The sequence below is a fragment of the Salmo salar genome, chromosome ssa13, assembly GCF_905237065.1.
Source record: "Salmo salar chromosome ssa13, Ssal_v3.1, whole genome shotgun sequence".
NCBI lineage: Eukaryota > Metazoa > Chordata > Actinopteri > Salmoniformes > Salmonidae > Salmo > Salmo salar.
Window position 1 is genome coordinate 54,988,432 of NC_059454.1, and position 24,699 is coordinate 55,013,130.

At 44.2% G+C, this 24,699-nt stretch overlaps 1 protein-coding gene across 6 annotated transcripts in view; it reads right to left on the reverse strand.

The window, feature by feature from the left end:
• The window catches only part of LOC106567433 (actin-binding LIM protein 3), a 135,116-nt gene that overhangs the window by 68,432 nt on the left and 41,985 nt on the right, over positions 1-24,699 (reverse strand). For 5 of the 6 annotated variants that reach the window (XM_014136673.2, XM_014136676.2, XM_014136675.2 and 2 more), the window contains exon 2: positions 20,391-20,543. In XM_014136673.2, coding sequence (XP_013992148.1) covers positions 20,391-20,543 — 153 coding nt within the window. The remainder of the gene's footprint in view (positions 1-20,390; positions 20,544-24,699) is intronic. The other variant, XM_014136674.2, reaches the window with a different exon arrangement.

Here is a 24,699-nt window from a genome sequence, read left to right on the forward strand (position 1 = left end):
GTTTACCCTCTCTATCTGGCCCAATGAATAATTCAGCTAGGCCATAAATAAAGACGGGCTGTGTTGTGCATGAGGAATCTGCGGCCACCACACCACACAGCACTACACCACAGCATGCTGCTCCCAGCTGTGCCACACTTACTGCTACTCCTACAGTCTGATGCCAGTTCAGCCAGGACCGGATGGGGGAGGGGGTATGTATTTATCAACAGCCAACAGACACAATTAAAATTCTATGCCCTCATCTTCTCCTCTCCTCCCCTCCCATCCCCTGGTAATCGCAAGGCACGCAATTAGGCTTTATCGCTTCCTCCTCCTCCGCCAGCTCTTTGTGGCGGTAGAGGCGGGCAGAGGCAGGAGGCAAGCAAGATCGCCTAGCCTGGGCCAGATAAGGAGCAGTTGCCGTCTTCTGAGAGAGTGTGAGAGAGAGAGAGTTGTTTAGCCTGGGCTGGGATCAGAGCCCACGCCTAGCCTGGTCTTCCGTTCCACAGCCAAGGAGATGGCCAGTCAACAAAGCACTGCTCACATCAGAGGAGGAATCTAGGCAGAAAGGACGGCAAGTGGTTGTTTGATACTTAAAGCACCGGCGGAAACCAGAAACGATGCCAAGGTACACATTTTAACTAAGAGCTAGCATGCAGATTTACGTCTAGTAAAGAGATGGCCAAGTTGGCTTGGCCTCCTGTTACGTGGATTGGGCATCTGTATGCAAACACACACAGAGTAAAGCAAACACTGCCACATTATGGGTTGATTACACATGTAGCAAACATCTGAAGAGGCCAACCCTGAAATGACAATGAGTAAATCTGTCTCTGTGTGTGTGTGCACGTGTGTGTGTGTGTGTGTGTGTGTGTGTGTGTGTGTGTGTGTGTGTGTGTGTGTGTGTGTGTGTGTTTGAGCATACGGGTGCTAGGGGTGTGTTTGTTTGAGTCCATACGCACCATTTCCCTCTGTTTAAAGCTGTGTGTGCCACATGTAATGTGTCTCATGGCACTGACTCACTCTGACTGGCTAGCTCAGCAGTTGGCCAGGTTCATAATTGGTTAATAAAACGCCCATAAGACAGGTACTCTACAGCCATGGCTCTCTTCCTAAGGCATTACATCACCAACAGATAACAGATAGCTGAGCAGGGGGAATCTAATGCTGATCTAGGAGCAGTCCTTTCTATGGTATAGGCGCTGCTTCCTGACTACTGTAGCTCCAGACATGAACGTGTTACCATGCTAGAGGCCTGCAGGTACAGAGCAAACTACTAATCAATAGAGTTTCATTAGTGACATTGTGAAAACACTCACCCAGAATGATTAACACAATACCCCAGAGGATGGAGGGAAGGAATGGAAAGAGGAGAGAGAGAGAGAGAGAGAGAGAGAGAGAGAGAGAATGGGTTCAGTACAGGTCTACAGTCACAGAAAGGTATCACTATACCTTCTCCTCTCTATCTCTCCTCTGCATTATTCCTCTCCTGTCGCCGCCCGGCCGCGACTGAAACGACCTTTCCCCATTCAAGCGTAACAAATGCTAATGGGTACGTGAGTGCTACGCCGCCCGCCACGACTAATGTAGTCCCCACCGAGACCGTGCCGCTTGCCTGCCTCTCTTTGGCGTTCAAAACGTGTCGACCGTGCCTCTGCTCCCTCCGCTTCTCCACTCCCCGACGCCTTTGGGCCTGTCAGATGATCCCTTTGATGTGTGTTTGACTCAGGATGCAGTAAGCATGTGTGGGGGACCAAACCAGTCAACACTGTCTGCTGGGTCACAGTGGAAGTGGGAGGGAGACCTTGTGGGGTAGTACTTGTAAGGGAAATGATATTGCCGGTAAAATAATGTAATAATGTAAAAGAGATTGTGGATGGGAAATGAAGGACAGTACCATCATTACGAATATTCAATGCTAGATTTTCAACGAGTCAGCATAAATGTAGTTTGTCCCTCAATTTACAGCACAGTAATGGATGACTGGATTAATCTACAGATAGAGTTGTCTGGCCGGCCCTAATATCCACATATAGTTGAGTTGTCCCTTCCTTAAACTATGGGCTGCATAATCGTAGTGTAAGAGCTCAGTTCCCAGAGTGGTTCTAAACCTGTTCTAAACCCAGACTAACTCAGATTCTAAACCTGTTCTAAACCAAGACTAACTCAGGTTCTTAACCTGTTCTAAAACCAGACTAACTCAGGTTCTTAACCTGTTCCAAACCCAGACTAACTCAGGTTCTAAGCCTGTTCTAAACTAAGACTAAGACTAACTCAGGTTCTAAACCTGTTCTAAAACAAGACTAACTCAGGTTCTTAACCTGTTCTAAACCCAGACTAACTCAGGTTCTAAACCTGTTCTAAACCCAGACTAACTCAGGTTCTTAACCTGTTCTAAACCCAGACTAACTCAGGCCCTGAGACTTCAAACATGAGCTTCAGCAGCAGAACCAACCAGATGCTACCTACTGTACGCTACCTTACTAACAGCTGTTCACAGAGCAACACCAGCAGAGAAAGGGGAGTGCTGATGATTTATCCCTCATGAACTAGAGGCACGAACACAACACTATGGCTCTACCACCTAGGCTCCTGGAAAGCCACGGGCTGGGCTGGGCTGTACGTGTCTAGTGTAGCAGATGAACAAGCACCTTGAAATGCATATACCGCAAGATCTGAATTGCAGATATCACCAGGCGAACACAACCCAAGTCTCTGTGTCACCTTGGCACAGGAAGAGAGATGGTGACGGGACTGCCAGAGAGCTTAGAGTGTAAGAGTTGCCTTTATAACACTGATAAGCGTCCTTCCATTTGTTAGTAAGATGCCTGACTGTAAGATGAGGCTGTGAAGGATGTCAGCCTTGTTCAGCCCCTGGATTCTTCATTTAATTCAACCGGAGGCAATCATATTACTCACTCCCTAGTGGAGCAGCAGTTTAGACTAGAGTCTTCAATTCTAGTTAGCATACAGAGTCAATCTAATGGATTTAATTTCCAGGAGCCCAGTGAGTCAATCCCACTCCAAGAAGACACCATGAGGTGGTGAGAAAAAGATTCCGTTGAGATGACCCCTCCTTGGAGTTCAGAGTTCTCCATCGCTACATCAGGGTATTGCATATGCATAGTCACTTTACCCCTACCTACATGTACAGGTTTACAACCTAAGTTCGTCTGGGTTTAGAACAGGTTAAAAACCTGAGTTACTCTTAGTTTAGAACAGGCTTAGAACCTGAGTTAGTCTTAGTTTAGAACAGGCTTAGAACCTGAGTTAGTCTGGGTTTAGAACAGATTAAAAACCTGAGTTAGTCTTAGTTTAGAACAGGCTTAGAACCTGAGTTAGTCTGGGTTTGGAACAGGTTAAGAAACTGAGTTAGTCTTCATTAAGTATTGTTGTAATTGTCATTATTATAAATATATATAAAAATCGTCAGATTAATCGGTATCGGCTTTTTTGGTCCTCCAATAATCTCTATCGGCGTTGAAAAATCACAATCGGTCGACCTCTAGTGTTGACCCAACCACAGATGAATTTAGCATCTCCACAGACCCACCTCCCAACAGCTTCCCACAGAGACACAAAGGATGGGTTCCAAAAGGCACCCTACTCCCTCCAAGAACATCCAAGGATATTGCCTAGCATGCGAACAGATGCATGGCATCAGATTCCCACAGTGCACTTCCCACAGCCCAGTCATAGGATACCTTTGCATTCCCAAACAGAGAGGACGAGCAGTCACTAATCCCACCTGTCTGTGTGTGTCAATTTGGCATGCTTGGACAGGCTTTGTGTTACATAGACCACACACACACAACTTCACCACGGTGGCGCCACAATCCTCTCAACCTGCCATACAGTATCATATGGGGCTATAAAGTTTCAGTTTATCATCATATTACATACATTTTGTCTCTGCGGTCCTCTCTCCTGTGGTCAATGTTTACGTTTTCCTCTCAAAGCAGAACTTTTGTTTCCCACATATTTCATCTTGTGTCCATTGTTCAGAACATTCTTCTAGCAGGCAGATTAGGGAAGGTGGACATGGACAGACAGCAGTAGTATGTCTTAATCTCTAGCTCTGGCTCTGGGCCTGCTGAGCAGTAAGCAAAGGGATTATCCTGGCCATCTATCACCAATCTGGGAGAAGCATGCCAGGCCAGCCAGGCCAGCTAGGCCAGCCAGGCCAGCCAGGGCTACTACAGCGCAATGCAGACTCTTGGTCCCAGGTCCCAGCTGCAGCCACAGCCCAGGCCTGGCTGTCACACACACACACATACACAGAGCACCAGACATGCTGGCAGCAAAAACCTCTCTCTCTCTCTTTCTCTCTCTCTGGCTTGGCGATAACAAACATGGGGCAGCCAGGGGGTTGCCATGGCAACAGAACCCCCTCTACCACCACCAACCCCCCCCCTCTCTCTCTTTCTATTATTCTCTCTCTCACTCTCAGACGACTGTCCTTGCAACCAGGAATAGTCTCCACCAATCACCAACTCTGAATGCCGCACACGTTACACGCCGATCAAAAGCGACCATCGGAGTCCAAACGTAGCCAGAGACAGTGGCGCTGTGGTGTATTATGGGCAGCTGTTTGAGAGAGGGTCAGAGGTACACCCCCCATCACCCATTGGGCTGGGACTGACCAGGACTGACCCAGCAGGACAGAGGTCACACCCTGGGGGACCTGCATAGGGCTGAGGGTGGGGGCAGAGAGTCAAGAGGTCTCTGACCTGTAACCTGTCAGTGCATTACACTCCATGTTAAATAGTTACCTGTCTGTCTTACATTCCCCCCTCAGCCCTCACCTCAAAAATTCCAGCCAACAGTCTAGTATGAGGGCAGACAGACAGTAAAGCCCTGTCCACATTACCATTTTAGAACCATGTTAAGGGTTCAAACTTGGTTCTAAACGGACCGATATTCAGGTCTACATTCAGTCTGTTCGTAATCACATGTGAGCCAAACAAATGGCTCATTAAGCATTCTGGTGATTTTGATTGGCGAAGACACGAGCTTGGAGCTGATCCATGACAGTGTAGTAAGAGACTCAGCACCCTGATTACCTGTGACCTTCATAATCCTCCCATGAACCTTCATGGCTAACGGAGCCTGCCACTGTAAACAAGCACTGACACACTCAATCTCTCTTTCAATCATTCACTTCTATTCATATAGGCCTAACTATGTCATTATATCACCCAAACATTGTTTAATCTAGGAATGCAACATAGTAGTGATATTGAGGGGTCATAAATTAACAAGTATACACGTATACTCAATAGTACGAAAGTTGCATAATTTTTTGAACAACTGCAGGGTAGGTTCCCTCGATTTCAATTCAAAGAAAATGTTTTTCTACCGCTTTTTTCTTAGCGTGAACAGAGAACAAGCACATTAACAAACAGTCCACATCCTCCCGGTAGCTCCAGATCCAGCCCAATCTGCTGATCCAGACAGGCAGAACAGAAACATAACGCAATGATTTAAAGGAAAGGTTTCTACAGAGTATGTACAACTGGGTCCTACTCCACAGGAGCCAGTCCAGTCATACAGACAGCAGAAGGGGAAAGAGGGAAATAGATGAGAGGAGAGGTGAGAGGAGGCAGGGTGAAGGGCAGTATAAGCCAGGCCGTCATAAGCCAGGCCGTCATTAGTAGGGGGGATATTGGGTATACAGAAGATAGCACTATTTGGTAAAAGACCAAGTCCATAATATGGCAAGAACAGCTCAAATAAGCAAAGAGAAACTACAGTCCATCATTACTTTAAGACATGAAGATCAGTCAATACAGAACATTTCAAGAACTTCGAAAGTTTCTTCAAGTGGAGTCGCAAAAACTATCAAGCGCTACGATGAAACTGGCTCTCATGAGGACCACCACAGGAAGGAAGATGCAGAATTAACTCTGTTGCAGAGGATAAGTTCATTAGAGTTACCAGCCTCAGAAATTGCAGCCCAAATAAATTCTTCACAGAGTTCAAGTAACAGACACATCTCAACATCAACTGTTCAGAGGACTGTGTGAATCAGGCATTCATGGACGAATTGCTGCAAAGAAACCACTACTAAAGGACACCAATAAGAAGAAGAGACTTGCTTGGGCCAAGAAACACGAGCAATGGACATGAGACTGGTAGTAATTTTTCCTTTGGTCTGGAGTCCAAATTGGAGATTTTTGGTTCCAACCGCTGTGTCTTTGTGAGACACCGTGTGGGTGAACGGAGGATCTCCACATGTGTATTTTCCACCATGAAGCATGGAGGACGAGGTCTTATGGTGTGGGGGTGCTTTGCTGGTGATACTGTCTGTGATTTATTTAGAATTCAAGGCACACTTAACCAGCATGGCTACCACAGCATTCTGCAGCGATACACCATCCCATGTGGTTTGAGCTTAGTGGGACTATCAATTGTTTTTCAACATGAAAATTACCCAACACACCTCCAGGCTGTGTAAGGACTATTTTACCAAGAAGGAGAGACCTCAACCAAATTGAGATGGTTTGGGATAAGTAGGACTGCAGAGTGAAGGAAAAGCAGCCAACAAGTTCTCAGCATATGTGGGAACTCAGCATATGTGGGAAAAGCATTCCAGGTGAAGCTGGTTGAGAGAATGCCAAGAGTGTGCAAAGCTGTCATCAAGGCAAAGGGTGGCTACTTTGAAGAATCTCAAATATACTGCTCAAAAAAATAAAGGGAACACTAAAATAACACATCCTAGATCTGAATGAATGAAATAATCTTATTAAATACTTTTTTCTTTACATAGTTGAATGTGCTGACAACAAAATCACACAAAAATAATCAATGGAAATCCAATTTATCAACCCATGGAGGTCTGGATTTGGAGTCACACTCAAAATTAAAGTGGAAAACCACACTACAGGCTGATCCAACTTTGATGTAATGTCCTTAAAACAAGTCAAAATGAGGCTCAGTAGTGTGTGTGGCCTCCACGTGCCTGTATGACCTCCCTACAACGCCTGGGCATGCTCCTGATGAGGTGGCGGATGGTCTCCTGAGGGATCTCCTCCCAGACCTGGACTAAAGCATCCGCCAACTCCTGGATAGTCTGTGGTGCAACGTGGCGTTGGTGGATGGAGCGAGACATGATGTCCCAGATGTGCTCAATTGGAACCAGGTCTGGGGAATGGGCGGGCCAGTCCATAGCATCAATGCCTTCCTCTTGCAGGAACTGCTGACACACTCCAGCCACATGAGGTCTAGCATTGTCTTGCATTAGGAGGAACCCAGGGCCAACCGCACCAGCATATGGTCTCACAAGGGGTCTGAGGATCTCATCTCGGTACCTAATGGCAGTCAGGCTACCTCTGGCGAGCACATGGAGGGCTATGCGGCTCCCCCAAAGAAATGCCACCCCACACCATGACAAACCCACCGCCAAACCGGTCATGCTGGAGGATGTTGCAGGCAGCAGAATGTTCTCCACGGCGTCTCCAGACTCTGTCACGTCTGTCACGTGCTCAGTGTGAACCTGCTTTCATCTGTGAAGAGCACAGGGCGCCAGTGGCGAATTTGCCAATCTTGGTGTTCTCTGGCAAATGCCAAACGTCCTGCATGGTGTTGGGCTGTAAGCACAACCCCCACCTGATGACGTCGGGCCCTCATACCACCCTCATGGAGTCTGTTTCTGACCGTTTGAGCAGACACATGCACATTTGTGGCCTGCTGGAGGTCATTTTGCAGGGCTCTGGCAGTGCTCCTCCTGCTCCTCCTTGCACAAAGGCGGAGGTAGCGGTCCTGCTGCTGGGTTGTTGCCCTCCTACGGCCTCCTCCACGTCTCCTGATATACTGGCCTGTCTCCTGGTAGCGCCTCCATGCTCTGGACAATACGCTGACAGACACAGCAAACCTTCTTGCCACAGCTCGCATTGATGTGCCATCATGGATGAGCTGCACTACCTGAGCCACTTGTGTGGGTTGTAGACTCCGTCTCATGCTACCACTAGAGTGAAAGCACCGCCAGCATTCAAAAGTGACCAAAACATCAGCCAGGAAGCTTAGGAACTGAGAAGTGGTCTGTGGTCCCCACCTGCAGAACCACTCCTTTATTGGGGGTGTCTTGCTAATTGCCTATAATTTCCACCTGTTGTCTATTCCATTTGCACAACAGCATGTGAAATTTATTGTCAATCAGTGTTGCTTCCTAAGTGGACAGTTTGATTTCACAGAAGTGTGATTGACTTGGAGTTACATTGTGTTGTTTAAGTGTTCCCTTTATTTTTTTGAGCAGTGTATAAAATACATTTTGATTTGTTTAACACTTTTTTGGTTACTACATGATTTCATAAGTGTTATTTTATAGTTTTGATGTCTTCACTATTATTCTACAATGTAGAAAATAGTAAAAATAAAGAAAAACTCTTGAATGAGTAGGTGTTATAAAACTTTGGACTGGTAGTGTAGCTAATGCTTGATTCTGTACATGAGAAGACCTCTGCTATACAGTGAGTGCTCCCTAGTGTGGGAGAGAAAGGCAGAGACTGAAAAAGAGAGAGAAAAATACATGGAGAGCTAGATGAGAGAGAAAGAAATAGAGACGGACGAGAGAAAGAGAGAAGCGACAGCAGGCATCACCGCAATGAAAAACGGGTTCATATCTGCTACCCTGTAGTCATTGTTGGAGGGGAGAGCCAGTGGGATGTAGGCTACAAAGCGGCAGCAGCTGCAGCAGTGCTGCCAGCCTGGCAAAGACAGAGACAAAGATGATAACGACTTTACACAGCTCCCATCTTCCATGTTTACTGTTGGCAAAGTGAATAGAGAGATGGAGAGAGATGGGGGGGAAGGAGAGGAGGCCTCCTGCTGGCATCCTACATGTTGTTTGGCTCATCTCATCCAGGCAGTTACAGTATATCTGGAGACACAGACCGACAATCAGTCAGTCAGTCAGACGAAAAACAAACACACCCAAATCTCTCTCCATGGCTTTCTGTAGAAAGTTGTCAGAGATACAAGATCATATTAGCCCAGTTTTTAGAGGAGGGTGAATCCAAGACAGCGGGAGAGGAACATATTTTTGGTATCTCAGATTGTTCTGGCAATTCTCACATAGGAACTTCATTGGGAGGAAGGATGTTTAACGTGTTTTCTGCATTTGTATCACAAACAATATTTTTTAAATCATGCTGAAATTGGTTATTTTAGGCCTATTTTATACCTACAGTATAGGCGCCTCCTGATCTGTGATCTGTACATGATACAGACAACATTTTGGTGGCATTATACTCCTTATAGTGTTCTCTCAAATATTGAGTATGCCTAAATTCTGAAATACACATATTCAAATTAATTTATCTGACATTATAAATATGAATTTATATATCTCAAAACTACCCTTTTTGATTTAGCTTATTTTTAGGCATATTGGTTGTAACAATATTCTCTTCAAATACATCACATTTCCAGAGTGGACTCTCTGGTACTTTTAACCTGTCTGGGCTAGGGGGCAGTATTTTCACGGCCGGATGAAAAACGTACCCAATTTAAACAGGTTACTACACTGGCCCAGAAACTATAATATGCATATTATTAGTAGATTTGGATAGAAATCACTCTGAACTTTCTAAAACTGTTTGAATGGTGTCTGTGAGTATAACAGAACTCATATGGCAGGCAAAAACCTGAGAAAAATCCAAGCAGGAAGTGGAAAGTCTGAGAATTGTAGTTCTTCTTTTGATTCTCTATCGAAATTACAGTGTCTGTGGGGTGACGTTGCACTTCCTAAGGCTTCCATTGGCTGTCAACAGCCTTCAGAAAGTGGTTTGAGCCTTCTCCTGTCACTGGGCAGAGTATAGGAGCTCAGTTACTGAGTGGTCTGCCTGGCAACAAAGGGATTGGATATGCGCGGTCACGCGAGGGCGCTGTTCCTTCTTTTTCTTCTTGAATGAATATGCTATTGTCCGGTTGGAATATTATCGCAATTTTACGTTAACCTGTTAGGGCTAGGGGGCAGCATTTGCACGTCTGGATAAAAAAAATGTACCCGATTTAATCTGGTTACTAATCCTACCCAGTAACTAGAATATGCATATACTTATTATATATGGATAGAAAACACTCTAAAGTTTCTAAAACTGTTTGAATGGTGTCTGTGAGTATAACAGAACTCATTTGGCAGGCAAAACCCTGAGACATTTTCTGACAGGAAGTGGATACCTGATGTGTTGTATTACCTTTAAACCTATCCCATTGAAAAACACAGGGGCTGAGGAATATTTTGGCACTTCCTATTGCTTCCACTAGATGTCACCAGCCTTTACAAAGTGTTTTGAGTCTTCTGGAGGGAGATCTGACCGAACAAGAGCCATGGAACGATGATGTCCCATTAGACACCTGGCGCGCGAGTTCATGTTGGGTACCCTCGTTCCAATACGTTATAAAAGAGTATGCATTCGTCCACCTTGAATATTATTCATGTTCTGGTTAAAAAGGCCCTAATGATTTCTGCTATACAACGTTTGACATGTTTGAACGAACGTAAATATATTTTTTCCCCTCGTTCATGACGAGAAGTCCGGCTGGCTTAGATCATGTGCTAACAAGACGGAGATTTTTGGACATAAATGATGAGCTTTTTTGAACAAAACTACATTCGTTATGGACCTGTGATACCTGGAAGTGACATCTGATGAAGAGAATCAAAGGTAATGGATTATTTACATAGTATTTTCGATTTTAGATCTCCCCAACATGACGTCTAGTCTGTATCGCAACGCAGTATTTTTCTGGGCGCAGTGCTCAGATTATTGCAAAGTGTGATTTCCCAGTAAGGTTATTTTTAAATCTGGCAAGTTGATTGCGTTCAAGAGATGTAAATCTATAATTCTTTAAATGACAATATAATATTTTACCAATGTTTTCTAATTTTAATTATTTAATTTGTGACGCTGACTTGACTGCCGGTTATTGGAGGGAAACGATTTCCTCAACATCAATGCCATAGTAAAACGCTGTTTTTGGATATAAATATGAACTTGATAGAACTAAAAATGCATGCATTGTCTAACATAATGTCCTAGGAGTGTCATCTGATGGAGATTGTAAAAGGTTAGTGCATCATTTTAGCTGGTTTTATGGTTTTGGTGACCCTGTCTTTGAATTGACAAAACATTACACACAACTCTTGTAAATGTACTGTCCTAACATACTCTAAATTTATGCTTTCGCCGTAAAACCTTTTTGAAATCGTAAAACGTGGTTAGATTAAGGAGATGTTTATCTTTCAAAGGGTGTAAAATAGTTGTATGTTTGAAAAATTTGAATTTTGACATTTATTTGGATTCAAATTTGCCGCTCTTGAAATGCACCTGCTGTTGATGGAGTGCACCACGGGTGGCACGCTAGCGTCCCACCTAGCCCATAGAGGTTAAAAATACCATAAAGATTGGTTTTAAACAGCGTTTGACATGCTTCTAAGTACGGTAATGGAACATTTTGACTTTTCGTCTCTGGTTCCGCGCTCGTGCGTTATGCCTTTGGATAAGTGATCTGTACGCACGAACAAAACGGAGGTATTTGGACATAAATATGGAGTATTTCGAACAAAAACAACATTTCTTGTGGAAGTAGCAGTCCTGGGAGTTCATTCTGACGAAGATCAGCAAAGGTAAGACAATATTTTTAATACTAATTCTGAGTTTAAATTGCCCCTAACTTGGCGGGTGTCTGAATAGCTCGCAGTGATGACTGAGCTATGTACTCAGTAAAGCTATTTAAAATCTGACACAGCGGTTGCATCCAGGAGCAGTATATCTATAATTCTTTAAATAATTGTTATATATTTTGTCAACGTTTATGATGACTATTGTTGTAAATTGATGTGCACATTCACTGGAAGTTTTGGTGGGAATACATTTTCTGAACATCACGCGCCAATGTAAAATGCTGTTTTTGGATACGAATATGAACTTTATCGAACAAAACATACATGTATTGTGTAACATAATGTCCTAGGAGTGTCATCTGATGAAGATCGTCAAAGGTTAGTGCTTCATTTAGCTGTGTTTTGGGTTTTATTAACACATGTCCTTGCTTGGAAAATGGCTGTGTGATTATTTTTGTCTATGTACTCTCCTAACATAATCTAATGTTTTGCTTTCGCTGTAAAACCTTTTTGAAATCGGACAATGTGGTTACATCAAGGAGAAGTGTATCTTTAAAATGGTGTAAAATAGTTGTATGTTTGAGAAAGTTGAATTATGACATTTTGTTGTTTTTGAATTTGCGGCCCTGATATTTCACTGGCTGTGTCCCGCAGGTGGGACGCTAGCGTCCCACGTAGCCCGTAGAAGTTAATGATATGACCCATTTTATACAGAGAAATTGACATTATAGGCCATTAACCAGTCACAGTCCTCCTTCTGGATTGCACATTCAGCAAGTCACCAGCAGAGGGAGTTCCTTTTGAATCCCCTTTCCCATTCACTGTATTGTGGTGATCATAAAATGTATCATACCTTCAGAATTAGCAGAGAGCCCACTCTGGAAATGTGATGTACTGTACTTGTAGAGTATTTTGTTCCAAACAATATGTCTTCAAATGAACAAAATTGTAGTTTTGAGAAATTCAGATTTTGTATGTTGAATAAATACTTTGTTGAAGCACCTCTGGCAGATATTACAGCCTCGAGTCTTCTTGGGTATGACGCTACAAGTTTGGCACACCTGTATTTCGGGAGTTTCTCCAATTCTTCTCTGCAGATCCTCTCAAGCTCTGTCAGGTTGGATGGGGAGCATTGCTGCACAGCAATTTTCAAGTCTCTCCAGAGATGTTCGATCAGGATCAAGTCCGGGCTTTGGCCGGGCCACTCAAGGACATTCAGAGACTTATCCTGAAGCAACTCCTGTGTTGTCTTGGCTGTGTGCTTAGGGTTGTTGTCCTTTGGAAGGTGAACCTTCGCCCGGTCCTGAGCGCTCTGGAGCAGGTTTTCATCAAGGATCTCTCTGTACTTTGCTCCATTCATGCTGACTAGTCTCCCAGTCCCTGCTGCTGAAAAACATCCCCACAGTATGATGCTGCCACCAACATACTTCACCGTGAGGATGGTGCCAGATTTCCTCCAGACGTGACGCCTGGCATTCAGGCCAAAGTGTTCAACCTTGGTTTCATCAGAACAAAGAATTTTGTTTCTCATGGTCTGAGGGTCGTTTAGGTGCCTTTTGGCAAACAACAAACAGGCTGTCATGTGCTTTTTACTGAGGAGTGGCTTCCGTCTGGCCACTCTACCATAAAGGCCTGATTGAACTCTGGAGATCTGTCAGAGTGACCATCGGGTTCCTGGTCACCTCCCCGACCAAGGCCCTTCTCCCCCGATTTCTCAGTTTAGCCGGGTGGGCAGCTCTAGGAAGAATCTTAGTGGTTCCAGACTTGTTCCATTTAAGAATGATGGAGGCCACTGTGTTCTTGGGTATCTTTAAACTTTCTTTTTTCTTTCAACTTTCAGCAGAACAATAACCTAAAACACAAGGCCAAATCTACACTGGAGTTGCTTACCAAGAAGACAGTGAATGTTCCTGAGTAGCTGAATTACAGTTTTGACTTAAATCTGCTTGAAAATCTATGGCAAGACTTGAAAATGGTTGTCTAGTGATGATCAACAACCAATTTGACAGAGCTTGAAGAATTTTGAAAAGAATAATGGCCAAATATTGGACAATTTAGGAGTGCAAAGCACTTAGAGACTTACCTAGAAAGATTCACAGCTGTAATCGTTGCTAATGGTGATTCTAATATGTACTGACTCAGGGGTGTGAATACTTATGTCAATTAGAAATTTCTGTATTCCATTTTCAGTAGCTTTGCAAAAATTACTAAAAACATGTTTTCACTTTGTCAATATGGGGTATTGTACTGTATGTAGATCGGTGAGAAAAATATATTTCATCAAGTTTGAATTCAGCCTGTAACACAACAAAATGTTCAATAAGTCAAGGGGTATGAATACTTTCTAAAGGCATACAGTCATTGAACACTGTTCACTTTAATAATGTTTACATACTGTTTTACCCACTTTATATGTACAGTATATACTGTATTCTATTCATGGCTCATCCTATATAACTACTGCTGTACCCAACTTTTCTATTCATGTACTGTCCATAATGTCTATACACATGTGTGTATATATATATATATATTCCGGACTCTGACATTGCTCGTTCAGAAATGTCTTAATTTCTTTCTTTTAATTTCTTGGATTATGTGTGTATTGGTAGTTATTACTGCACTTTTGGAGCTAGAAACACCAGCATTTCACTGCACCTGCGATAATGTCTGCAAATCTGTGTACGCGACCAATAAACTTTGATATGATTTAGAGAGAAGTGCACTACTAGATACGTTGCATCCCTATAAATACCATCATAAACGTCAATGAGTCCAAAAAATTCCCCTCCTCAAGACCATGTTCATTTTATCTTCTTTCATCTAGATACAATAGTTACAGTATATGCCAAGAAGACTGGACCAGTGTGGGTGAGTGTCTGTCTGTGTGTGTGTGTGCGTGTGTGAGCGCGTGGGTGTGTGAGTGTGCTTGTTTTTTGAATCAGATGAATGTGGGAGCTGCAGGCTACTGGTCTATTTCTGCAGTATGACTGGCTACAGACTGGCAGCTCCCTCCTGTTTTTTTCTCTTCTGTCCTCCTCGCCATGGGCCGACAGATGACTTCCTGGGCCACCCCATACCCCCAGGACTGACAGACAGAGACAGTGGGCTGGTCCAGCCCTGCTCCTCTCCTTTTCCCTCCCACAGCCTCCATTCTAGAGGCACCACTCATACTGTCCTCACAAGTGGTGCCTAATGGGAATATATGGTTTGGCAGACACTGTTTGTATAGAAATGACTTTTTTTTGCCTCTCCTCACTGTCCTTTTTGGCCTCCTCCCCACTTCAATCCCAGCCAGGTCCTTCTACTGCCTGGAGTTTGTCCAAGGACGCTCACTCACATCTCCCAACACATCTCCCAACAACTAACAAGAGATTGCATTGTCTCTGACACAGATAGGCTCTGTGGATCGGTGAGGTTCAAAGCTAGAAACACAGAGGCAAAAAGAGAAGTCTCTACAGACCCAGTTGGAAGAGATGGTTGATTCATTAGTGCACTTAAGAGTTCATGGCTTGATACGGTAGAAGATTTCATCTAAACAGAATGTCGATGTCCAACGGAGAATCATTAGCCCTTGTTGAGGGAAAACTACTGAATCAATATTATAAAGTATTAATTACTTTAATCCTTAAAGGGCTAATGCAGCTGTTTTCATCTCAATATCAAAACATTTCTGGGTGACAATTAAGTACCTTACTGTGATTGTTTTAATTAAAATGGTAAAAAAAGAAACAGAAAAACCTTCGTAGCAAAGAGCCATTTCTCAAGCAATAATTTTGCTAGGACTGTCTGGGAGTGGTCTGAGTGGGAGGGGAAACTGAAAACTAGTTGTTATTGGCAGAGAGGTTTGGTACTCTCTTTCTGGTCTATTAACACATTTTTGTTTCTCCAAGTTTCTTTGCCTGAGGACAATAACGGTCGTTAGCGAAATCACAGCACTATTGACCCTATTTCAGCTAGTGAAATCACTGCAACGCTAAACAAAGAGTTGCAGTCGGTTTTGGAACGGGTGGCGAGTAATAACCTAGTCCTGAACATTTATAAAACAAAAAGGATTGTATTTGGTTACCTAAATTCTAGACCTCAGCTGAATCTGGTAGTACATGCTGTGTCACCTTAAACTGTAAATGGTCATGGTCAAGGCATATTGATTCAATTGTTGTAAATATGAGGAGAGGTCAATCTGTGATAAAGAAATTTTCTGTATTTTTAACACCACAGTCGACCAAACAATTCCTGCAGGCTCGAGTTGAATCTAATCTTGATTATTGCCCAGTGATATGGTCAAGTGCTGCAAAGAAGGACCTAGAAATGCTGCAACAGGCCCAGAAAAGAGCAGCATGTCTTGCCCTTCAATGTACACAGAAGGCTAACGTCAACAGTATGTATGTCAGTCTCTCACCATCACAGTTGACAACTCCATGGTGACCCCCTCCCAGAGTGCAAAGAACCTTGGCATGACCCTGAACAACATTTACATTACATTTAGCAAACACTCTTATCCAGAGCGACTTACAGTGCATTCACTTACTATGACTGTGATATGTAGTTGCCCCACCATCTATCTTAAGATAAATGCACCAACTGTATATCGCTCTGGATAAGAGCGTCTGCTAAATGACTAAAATGTAAAAATGTTCAAATGTAAGTACAAGAAAGATTGACTGCATACATTTTTGTTTTTGTGAGAAATGCTATTGTGTTGAAAATTCCAAAACATTTGTATAATCAACTAACATAGACATGCCACCAGGGGTCTCTTCACAGTCTCCAAATCCATAATGAATTTGAGGCTATCTACTGCTCTTATTTTACATTTGTGTAGTTCAGTCCTTGAGCTGTTCTTGACTATTGATGTTCTTCTGTATTAAGTCATGTTTTATGTTTTGGGTGGACCCCAAGAAGAGTAGTTGCTGCTTCAACAACAGCTAATCTGAATAAAATACAAAATAATACATACCTTCTTCTAAAATCTAGGCCTCCTAAAATAGATGACCACACTGCTTCTCATACACCTACAGGGGAAGTTTGCTCTCTCTCTTTATCTTACATTTGAGTAAATGCTCTTATCCAGAGTGACTTACAGGAGAAATAAGGGTGAACAGCATTGCTCAAGGACACATAGACAGATTCTTCACCTAGTTGGCTCGGGGATTCGAAAACCAGCAACCTTTAGGTTACTGGCCCAAAGCTCTTAACTGCTAGGCTACCTGCCACCCATCTTTAGAGGCAATTCTCACTTGTTCTCCTCCATCTTTGTATGCAACTCTGTGGTGTTCTACAGCGTGGGTTTCCCAATCTCGGTCCTGCGGCCCCCCCTGGGTGCACATTTTGGTGTTTGCCCTAGCACTACACAGCTGATTCAAATAACCAACTCATCATCAAGCTTTGATTATTTGAATCTGCTGTTTAGTGCAAGGGCAAAAAACAAAACATGTACCCGGGGCGGGGCAGGACCGAGTTTGGGAAACCCTGTTCTTAGGAATACTGGATTAACATAGACAATCTAGTGTCCACAATATTGCAACAACAGTAACTAATATCTTGGAGAGATGAGACCCTCTGTGCTAACTACCTGCTTCTACACCAGACCTGACATCTTTCAGAAAGGGAGTGCCAGTGAGGGCCAGAGAGGGCCAGTGAGGGCCAGGGAAGGCCCATGCGGGCCAGAGAGAGCGAGAGAGGGCCAGAGAGGGCCCAGACTAAGAAGCTGATTTGGTTAGGTACCTGCTGACTGTGGATACTGGATAGACTGCTGACTCCAGGATTCTATATTAGGTATTCTGTTTCCACATGCTCAGTTCTTTCCAGGTGCTCATGTCATTGTATTTCTTTACGCTTCCTCACACTGATAAGGTATAATATGAAACGTTTGAGTTTGAGTTTTCATCTGGCCACTGGCTCCCAGTGTGGGATGATGGCTCGTTCGGCGACCACAAGACTCATCAATGGCTTTTTGTGTGGTGAGGGAAAATCAATTTCATGCTTGGGCTGTCGGAACACTACAGACCGTCTGTATTGGCATCTTGGCGTGGATGTTCCCCGTGCATCGCTGCATCCCACCCTCTCTCACTGTCTCCCTCCCAGCTAGCACACAACACACTGAAAAAGGACATCATCCCAACCCGAGCAGAGGACTTCAAACTTGCGTGACAAAAAAACAAAACAACAATGAGGCTTTTACAAAATGTTTTTTTCCTTCCCTAATTCAATTTTACTCCCACTCCAACACAGGGGCTTAGGCTTGTTGTTTGGCTCAGTTAAAAGGTCAGGCACACTTTCACCAACTCAGTACCGCTGCTGCAACACAACTTTCTAAAAATCTGCTGTGTGGGAGGAGTACACAGGTGGAGATTAGATTTGTCATGAGGATTAAGGATGGCCAGTGTAAAACAAATGCACAGTGTAGAAGACCATGCATGGTGTGCTCTGCCTAAAGCCATGAGACTACAGTGGGAAACATCTGCTCTGAAAGGCAGACAGACACTATCAGCTCACAGTGGGCTATCAGGTGGATAGACTGTGTTTCTGAGCTAAACGCCTGAGACCTGCAGCAGGTTAGGAAAAACACTTGCTGTCCACCAGGTCTACCTAACCCTACACACAATCCACATCCTCCACAACCAACCACTGTCACGCCCTGATCTGTTTCACCTGTCCCTGTGATTTTCTCCACCCCCCCCCAGGTGTCGCTTATTTTCCCCAGTGTATTTATCCCTGTGTTTCCTGTCTCTCTGTGCCAGTTCGTCTTGTATGTTTAGTCAAGTCAACAGCGTGTTTTTCCACGCACTCCTTTTCTATTCTCTTTTGCTAGTCTTCCCGGTGTCGACCACTGCCTGATCATCCTGCCTGCCCTGACCTTGAATCTGCCTGCCCTTTGGTACCTATTGGACTCTGAACTGGTTGTGACCTTTTGTCTGCACACGACCATCCTCTTGCCTACCCCTTTTTGGATTAATAAACATTGTAAGACTCCAACCATCTGACTCCTGTGTCTGGAACCACCAGCCCTACCTAACCCTACACACAATCCACATCCTCCACAACCAACCACCAGCCCTACCTAACCCTACACACAATCCACATCCTCCACAACCAACCACCAGCCCTACCTAACCCTACATACAATCCACATCCTCCACAACCAACCACCTGCCCTACCTAACTCTACACACAATCCACATCCTCTACAACCAACCACCAGCCCTACCTAACTCTACACACAATCCACATCCTCCACAACCAACCACCAGCCCTACCTAACCCTACACACAATCCACATCCTCCACAACCAACCACCAGCCCTGATTAACCCTACACACAATCCACATCCTCCACAACCAACCACCAGCCCTACCTAACCCTACACACAATCCACATCCTCCACAACCAACCACCAGCCCTGATTAACCCTACACACAATCCACATCCTCCACAACCAACCACCAGCCCTACCTAACCCTACACACAATCCACATCCTCCACAACCAACCACCAGCCCTACCTAACCCTACACACAATCCACATCCTCCACAACCAACCACCAGCCCTGACTAACCCTACACACAATCCTCAGCAGGATCTCCACCAGCATACCCCCAGCACGCATCCCAGGGCCCAGTCTCCTCTCTGCTGTAGGAGGAGAGGCTGAGGAGGGCAGGTCAGCCAGGAGCTGAGGTGTCTGTGGTGGTGGAGTTGGAGCTGTCATATCAGCACCCTCAGTCTGCAGCTCTCAGACTCTCACTAGCCTTGGTAGGGCACAGTGAATGAGAGAGTGTGGGTGGAGGGAGTGCTGCTGCTGGTTCTAATGGTGGAAACAGACAACAAGAGGAAAATACCGTAGGCAGGGACTGATAGATACAGAGAGAGAGAGATAGAGAAATAGAGACAGAGAGGAAGATAGAGACAGAGAGAGAGAGATAGAGAAATAGAGACAGAGAGGAAGATAGAGACAGAGAGAGAGAGATAGAGAAATAGAGACAGAGAGGAAGATAGAGACAGAGAGAGAGAGATAGACAGAGATAGAAAGAGAGAGTGAACAGATAATGAAAGAAAGAGAAGGGATAGGGGCGAGAGATAAACAGGAAGAAAAGAAGCGAGAAAGAGAAGAGCGATAAAGGGAGATTTCGAAATGTTCTAATGGCAAACCCGATTGCTGTGCTCCAGAGCATGCAGGAAGGGCTCCTATTGGTTGATACTGACGGAGAGAGGAACCATCATTTAAGGCAGGTTGCCCCCTAACACCGTTACCACAGCAACAGCTTGCATAATAAACAAGACCACGTGAGCGCCGGCATTTTGAAAATCCTTCCTGACAATGGGAGGTGAAATGGCTTGCCTATTCTTCTCCTTACAAATACAGACTGTTACAGGCACTACAAGCTACTTTTCATGTCTTAGGTGAAATACGAGTAGAAAAGAGCATTCTGAAAATATGAAATGCTCATTTATAGGTTTAATAATAAGGAAAAAATTACAAGATGGAAGTTGAGCTTGTCTTTATTTTCTTGTCTACCATGGTGAGCTCTCAGCAGGCTTCCCTTGCTATTCCTTTATTTAGGCTGTGTGTTTTTCTCTTGATCAGAGCCTTTGAGCAGCCCAGGGGGTGTCATGGAGACATATAATCTCTGTCTCTCTCTCTGACAGCTAATGGTTTCTAATGGGACTGGCTGAGTGCTGCTGTACTGTGGAGGCTGGGCTGTCTAGAGAACAGCCACACAGACAGACAGACTGACGGTCAGACAGACAGACCGACAGAAAGGAAGGAAGCTGAGGGTCTTACCTTGGCAGGTGAAGCACTTGACGTGGAAGTGGAAATTCTGCACACGCACCACCTCTCCCTTGCAGACCTCCCGGCAGCGGAGACAGTGGATGGTCGCGGCACCGCGCCCGCTGTTGCTGCTCGGGCTGCCTCCGCTGTGCTGGTACGGCCCTGCTAGAGACCAACGGAGAGGAGTGGTTAGATCAGCCATCACAAGTGCTGTACAGCTGCTGTACTGTACATCTGTTCAGTTGTTAGCGGAAGCAGAGCAGACGCTACAAAACAGCAATGTACACAACAGTGCAAAGAATAAGGGGCAACATCTGTGGTGGTGAATTGGATTAGAAGATACGTTGTGGAAACAGAGCCAACAACCAGAAGGTGTAGCTCAAGGTCAATCTCAACGTTAAACTTCATCAGTGCTAATGAGTCAAGGAACAGACGGAAAATGTATAGTACCCTCAGAAAAAGGGTTGCGGTATGGTTGTCAGTGTGGACCTAAATCATAGGCAGGGCCATCTTTTAGACCTGCCAATGCAATTAACATGCAGCCGTCAGTAGTGGTTTAATGGTTCACCAAACCCACAGTTCGGTACATCTGGCAGTTTTGGGGTCACGGTTCGGATTCAGTTACGGTACAACGAAAAAATGAAAAGCCAACAGTTACTGTAGTTAATTTGAGTTTTTTGGGGGCAAAATATGCTAAATTAAAAAGCACCCTATTTGTGGCCCAAAACCAGTTTCTGTGACATCATAAACAATGCTCCTGGCATTGTCTGTTGTGACAGGGATTGTTATGTCTGGCCTCAAGTAGAGGTCTAAAAAGTTGGACCTGTTCCATAATGGACATGGGACTTTCCCACCCTGACAAATATTCATAAATTCATTTTTTCAATATAAAGACCCGTTCCCAAACGGACCCGAAGACGTCCAGTTCCATATAGACGTGGTCGGATCCGATTGAGGGAATTAGCAGAAAAGTCCATTTGTAAGCTATGTTATTAACCAGAGCTGATACAGCGCGAGTTAGAGCAGGTGGCGGAGGCGCCTTGCGGTGTGTGTACTTTGAGTGAGTGAAATGGGAGCGAGGAGGAGGGAGAGGCAGCAACCAACCAAGCAGACGTGCGCTAGTAGACTAACTTATAGCTTGTCATAACTAGGTTATTTATCATCCAATATAATTACGTAGTACCTGTCTTGACTCCATCAAACCAAGAGAAGCTAGTTGGCTAAGATACTGTAGCTAGCTAAATTAGCTAACCAGCTAGGCTAATTGAGTCTACATGCGCTTTCTTCATGTTCTACAGTTACTGGGTATCTCGTGGCTGGATTTCTCTTTGTAATCCATGATAGCTTGCAAGCCCTGCCACATCCGATGTGCATCAGAGCCAGTATAGTAGGATTCGATCTTAGTCCTGTATTGACGCGGGACCTTCTTATAAGCGTCCGGGTTAGTGTCCCGCTCCTTGAAAGGGGCAGCTCTAGCCTTTAGGTCAGTGCGGATGATTCCTGTAATTCATGGCTTCTGGTTGGGATACGTACGTACGGTCACTGTAGGGATGACATCGTCAATGCACTTATTAATGAAGCCAGTGTCTGTGGTAGTTAACTCCTCAATGCCATCGGATGAATCACGTAACATATTCCAGTCTGTGCTAGCGAAACATTCATGTAGTTCAGCATCTGCTTAATTGGACCACTTCCGAATTGAGAGCGTCACTGGTACTTCCTGTTTGAGTTTTTGCTTGTAAGCAGGAATCAAGAGGATAGAGTCATGGTCATATTTCCAAATGGTCGGCGCGGGAGAGCTTTGTATGCATCTCTCAGAGATGTCAGTCAGAGATGGAAATATGTACAATGTGTACAATATGTGAATGTCAAATAATAAATTATGCAGCATGGTTGACCACAAGACCTCCGAATATTCCCCCGACCTCTATGTATTAGTGATATTTTTGGAAGCTAAATCTATTATTTAGAGTCTTTCTAAACAACTAAAATAGTCCAATGCCGAAGGGATTAAAACAGCCCTAGAGTGGGCAGCATGTCCTCTGGCTGGACCAAAATCCATCATTCATAATGTCCCATCATCCCTCAGTTAGAAGGTCATGTCCTCAGGTCCAGCTCTACTTTTCAAATCTGAAATGGAGCGATTTGAAACAAAGTCTGTCTGGTCTTATCTTATCTCTCTCTAACTAGACTCTCTTGTCTGGGAGGATTACTTTTTTCCAATGGCACCCGTTAACAGAGGGCTGAAAATGTAACTCAAATGGGATGAGAAGTAGAAAACGTACAGTGCAGCTATCAGGCTAGTGTGAGAATGAGGCCGTAGTGGTTTAGTGAAGCCCAAAAGAGCTATGGTGACTGGTGCTTGGTTGACCTGCCTACTGACTGCTTCAATGTTTCGTTGAGACAGACAGACAGACCTACTGGCGATAATATATTGGCTTATTCTGGGCTTGATAGTCACACATTACCCAGGGTTCTTGGAAAGCCACCCACTCTCAAGAGATCAAGTGGGATTTGGGATCCAATTGATTACAGAGTGCCTTTTCAGTGTCAGCACTTTGGAGGAGAAGGCCACATTAAGAGGGTGCCCCAGGACGACGTTAAGCCAGAGTCTGAAGCTGTCCAGCTGAATTGATTCACAGCAGGGAGTGATACAGAACAGCTACAGCAGCCCCATGAGTATCTGTGACATACGCAGAAGCAAAGCAGACAGCAGACAAAAGGGGGCTGAAGATGAGTGGGAAAATCAACAAGTCTTCCTCATGAAGGATCGCCAAACAATGGCCTCCTAAATAACTCACAGTCGCCAGCCACTCAAAGGCTGTATTCATCCACCACAGGAAGGAACAAACAAGCATTGAGCTGGTTATCCATCATTCTGCAGTAGCCTGATCACTTAAGTGAACACTACACAACACACACAACAAAATCTATGTTTTTATCTCTTGTGGGATGGGTTATTTATTTGGTAGGCCTAATACTGCACTTGACATTGGCATTCATAACACCTTCTACGAATCATGAGATTAACCATTTCCCTGAACTGGTGTGTTTGTGAGGGTTGTTTGGGTTTGAACAGTGAAGCAGTGCAGCCCATGGGAGCCTGTGTCCCAGACTGCACAATGAGAGGAGAGGACAGGTGTAATCTATGTATCCTGCTTGGTGACGAGGCGTGCGACACACACACACACACACACACACACACACACACACACACACACACACACTACACAGAGTGTTTTTTAGAGGGGGCATTACAGTTCCCTCATCCCCTGTGTGGAACTGTCTAAATCCCTATTAGAGGAGAGGAAACCTTACACTCTCATTTCCCCCTCCCTCAATGGACATTACTGGAACAATACATGGAGATAAAATGGTTAATCTCTCAAAAGGATAATGTTGTGTACGTCCGGCCTAAATGCAGTGTCACAATAAAACCCGACAGAGATATGCCACAAACTTAAATCCAATATATTTTCTTGCTATTTAGTCATACATATCCATGTTATGGTTCTAATCCACTACAACATAATCTACAGTAACCCCACAGTAGTCCTTAAACCAAATGCTTTACGGTAAGCATTTGATGCTAGTAGACCTACTACAGTATAACCACAGCAGTGAGGTCCACTGGCCTCGCAGTGAAATCAGGGCTATTAGCTCTAAATTGGGCTGCTAATTGTCCTGTCGCCGGTGTGAGTGTGTTCTGCCTGGGAGATTAGTGTCTGAGAGGATGGCCCTAGATTGGAGCTGACAGCCAAGGCTCAGACTTTGTCTGTAGTAGACTGCAATAGTATACAACTCCCACACTTAAGACTCAGTGTGGACAAGAGCCGGAGACCAGCAGCGAATCCGTTTGCAAGGAGTACAGGGTGGGGCGTTATAAAAGAGATAATGATGGGCCTGACTACGTAGACGAAGGACAGGTCAGTTAAACGTGCTCCTGATTGCCAGTCATATGATCATTTTAGTTGTTTTGTTGTTGTTGTTGAGTTAATGTATTTATTGTTGTTGTTTTGTTGTTGTTGTTGAGTTAATGTATTTATTGTTGTTGTTTTGTTGTTGTTGTTGAGTTAATGTATTTATTGTTGTTGTTTTGTTGTTGTTGTTGAGTTAATGTATTTATTGTTGTTGTTTTGTTGTTGTTGTTGAGTTAATGTATTTATTGTTGTTGTTTTGTTGTTGTTGTTGAGTTAATGTATTTATTGTTGTTGTTTTGTTGTTGTTGTTGAGTTAATGTATTTATTGTTGTTGTTTTGTTGTTGTTGTTGAGTTAATGTATTTATTGTTGTTGTTTTGTTGTTGTTGTTGAGTTAATGTA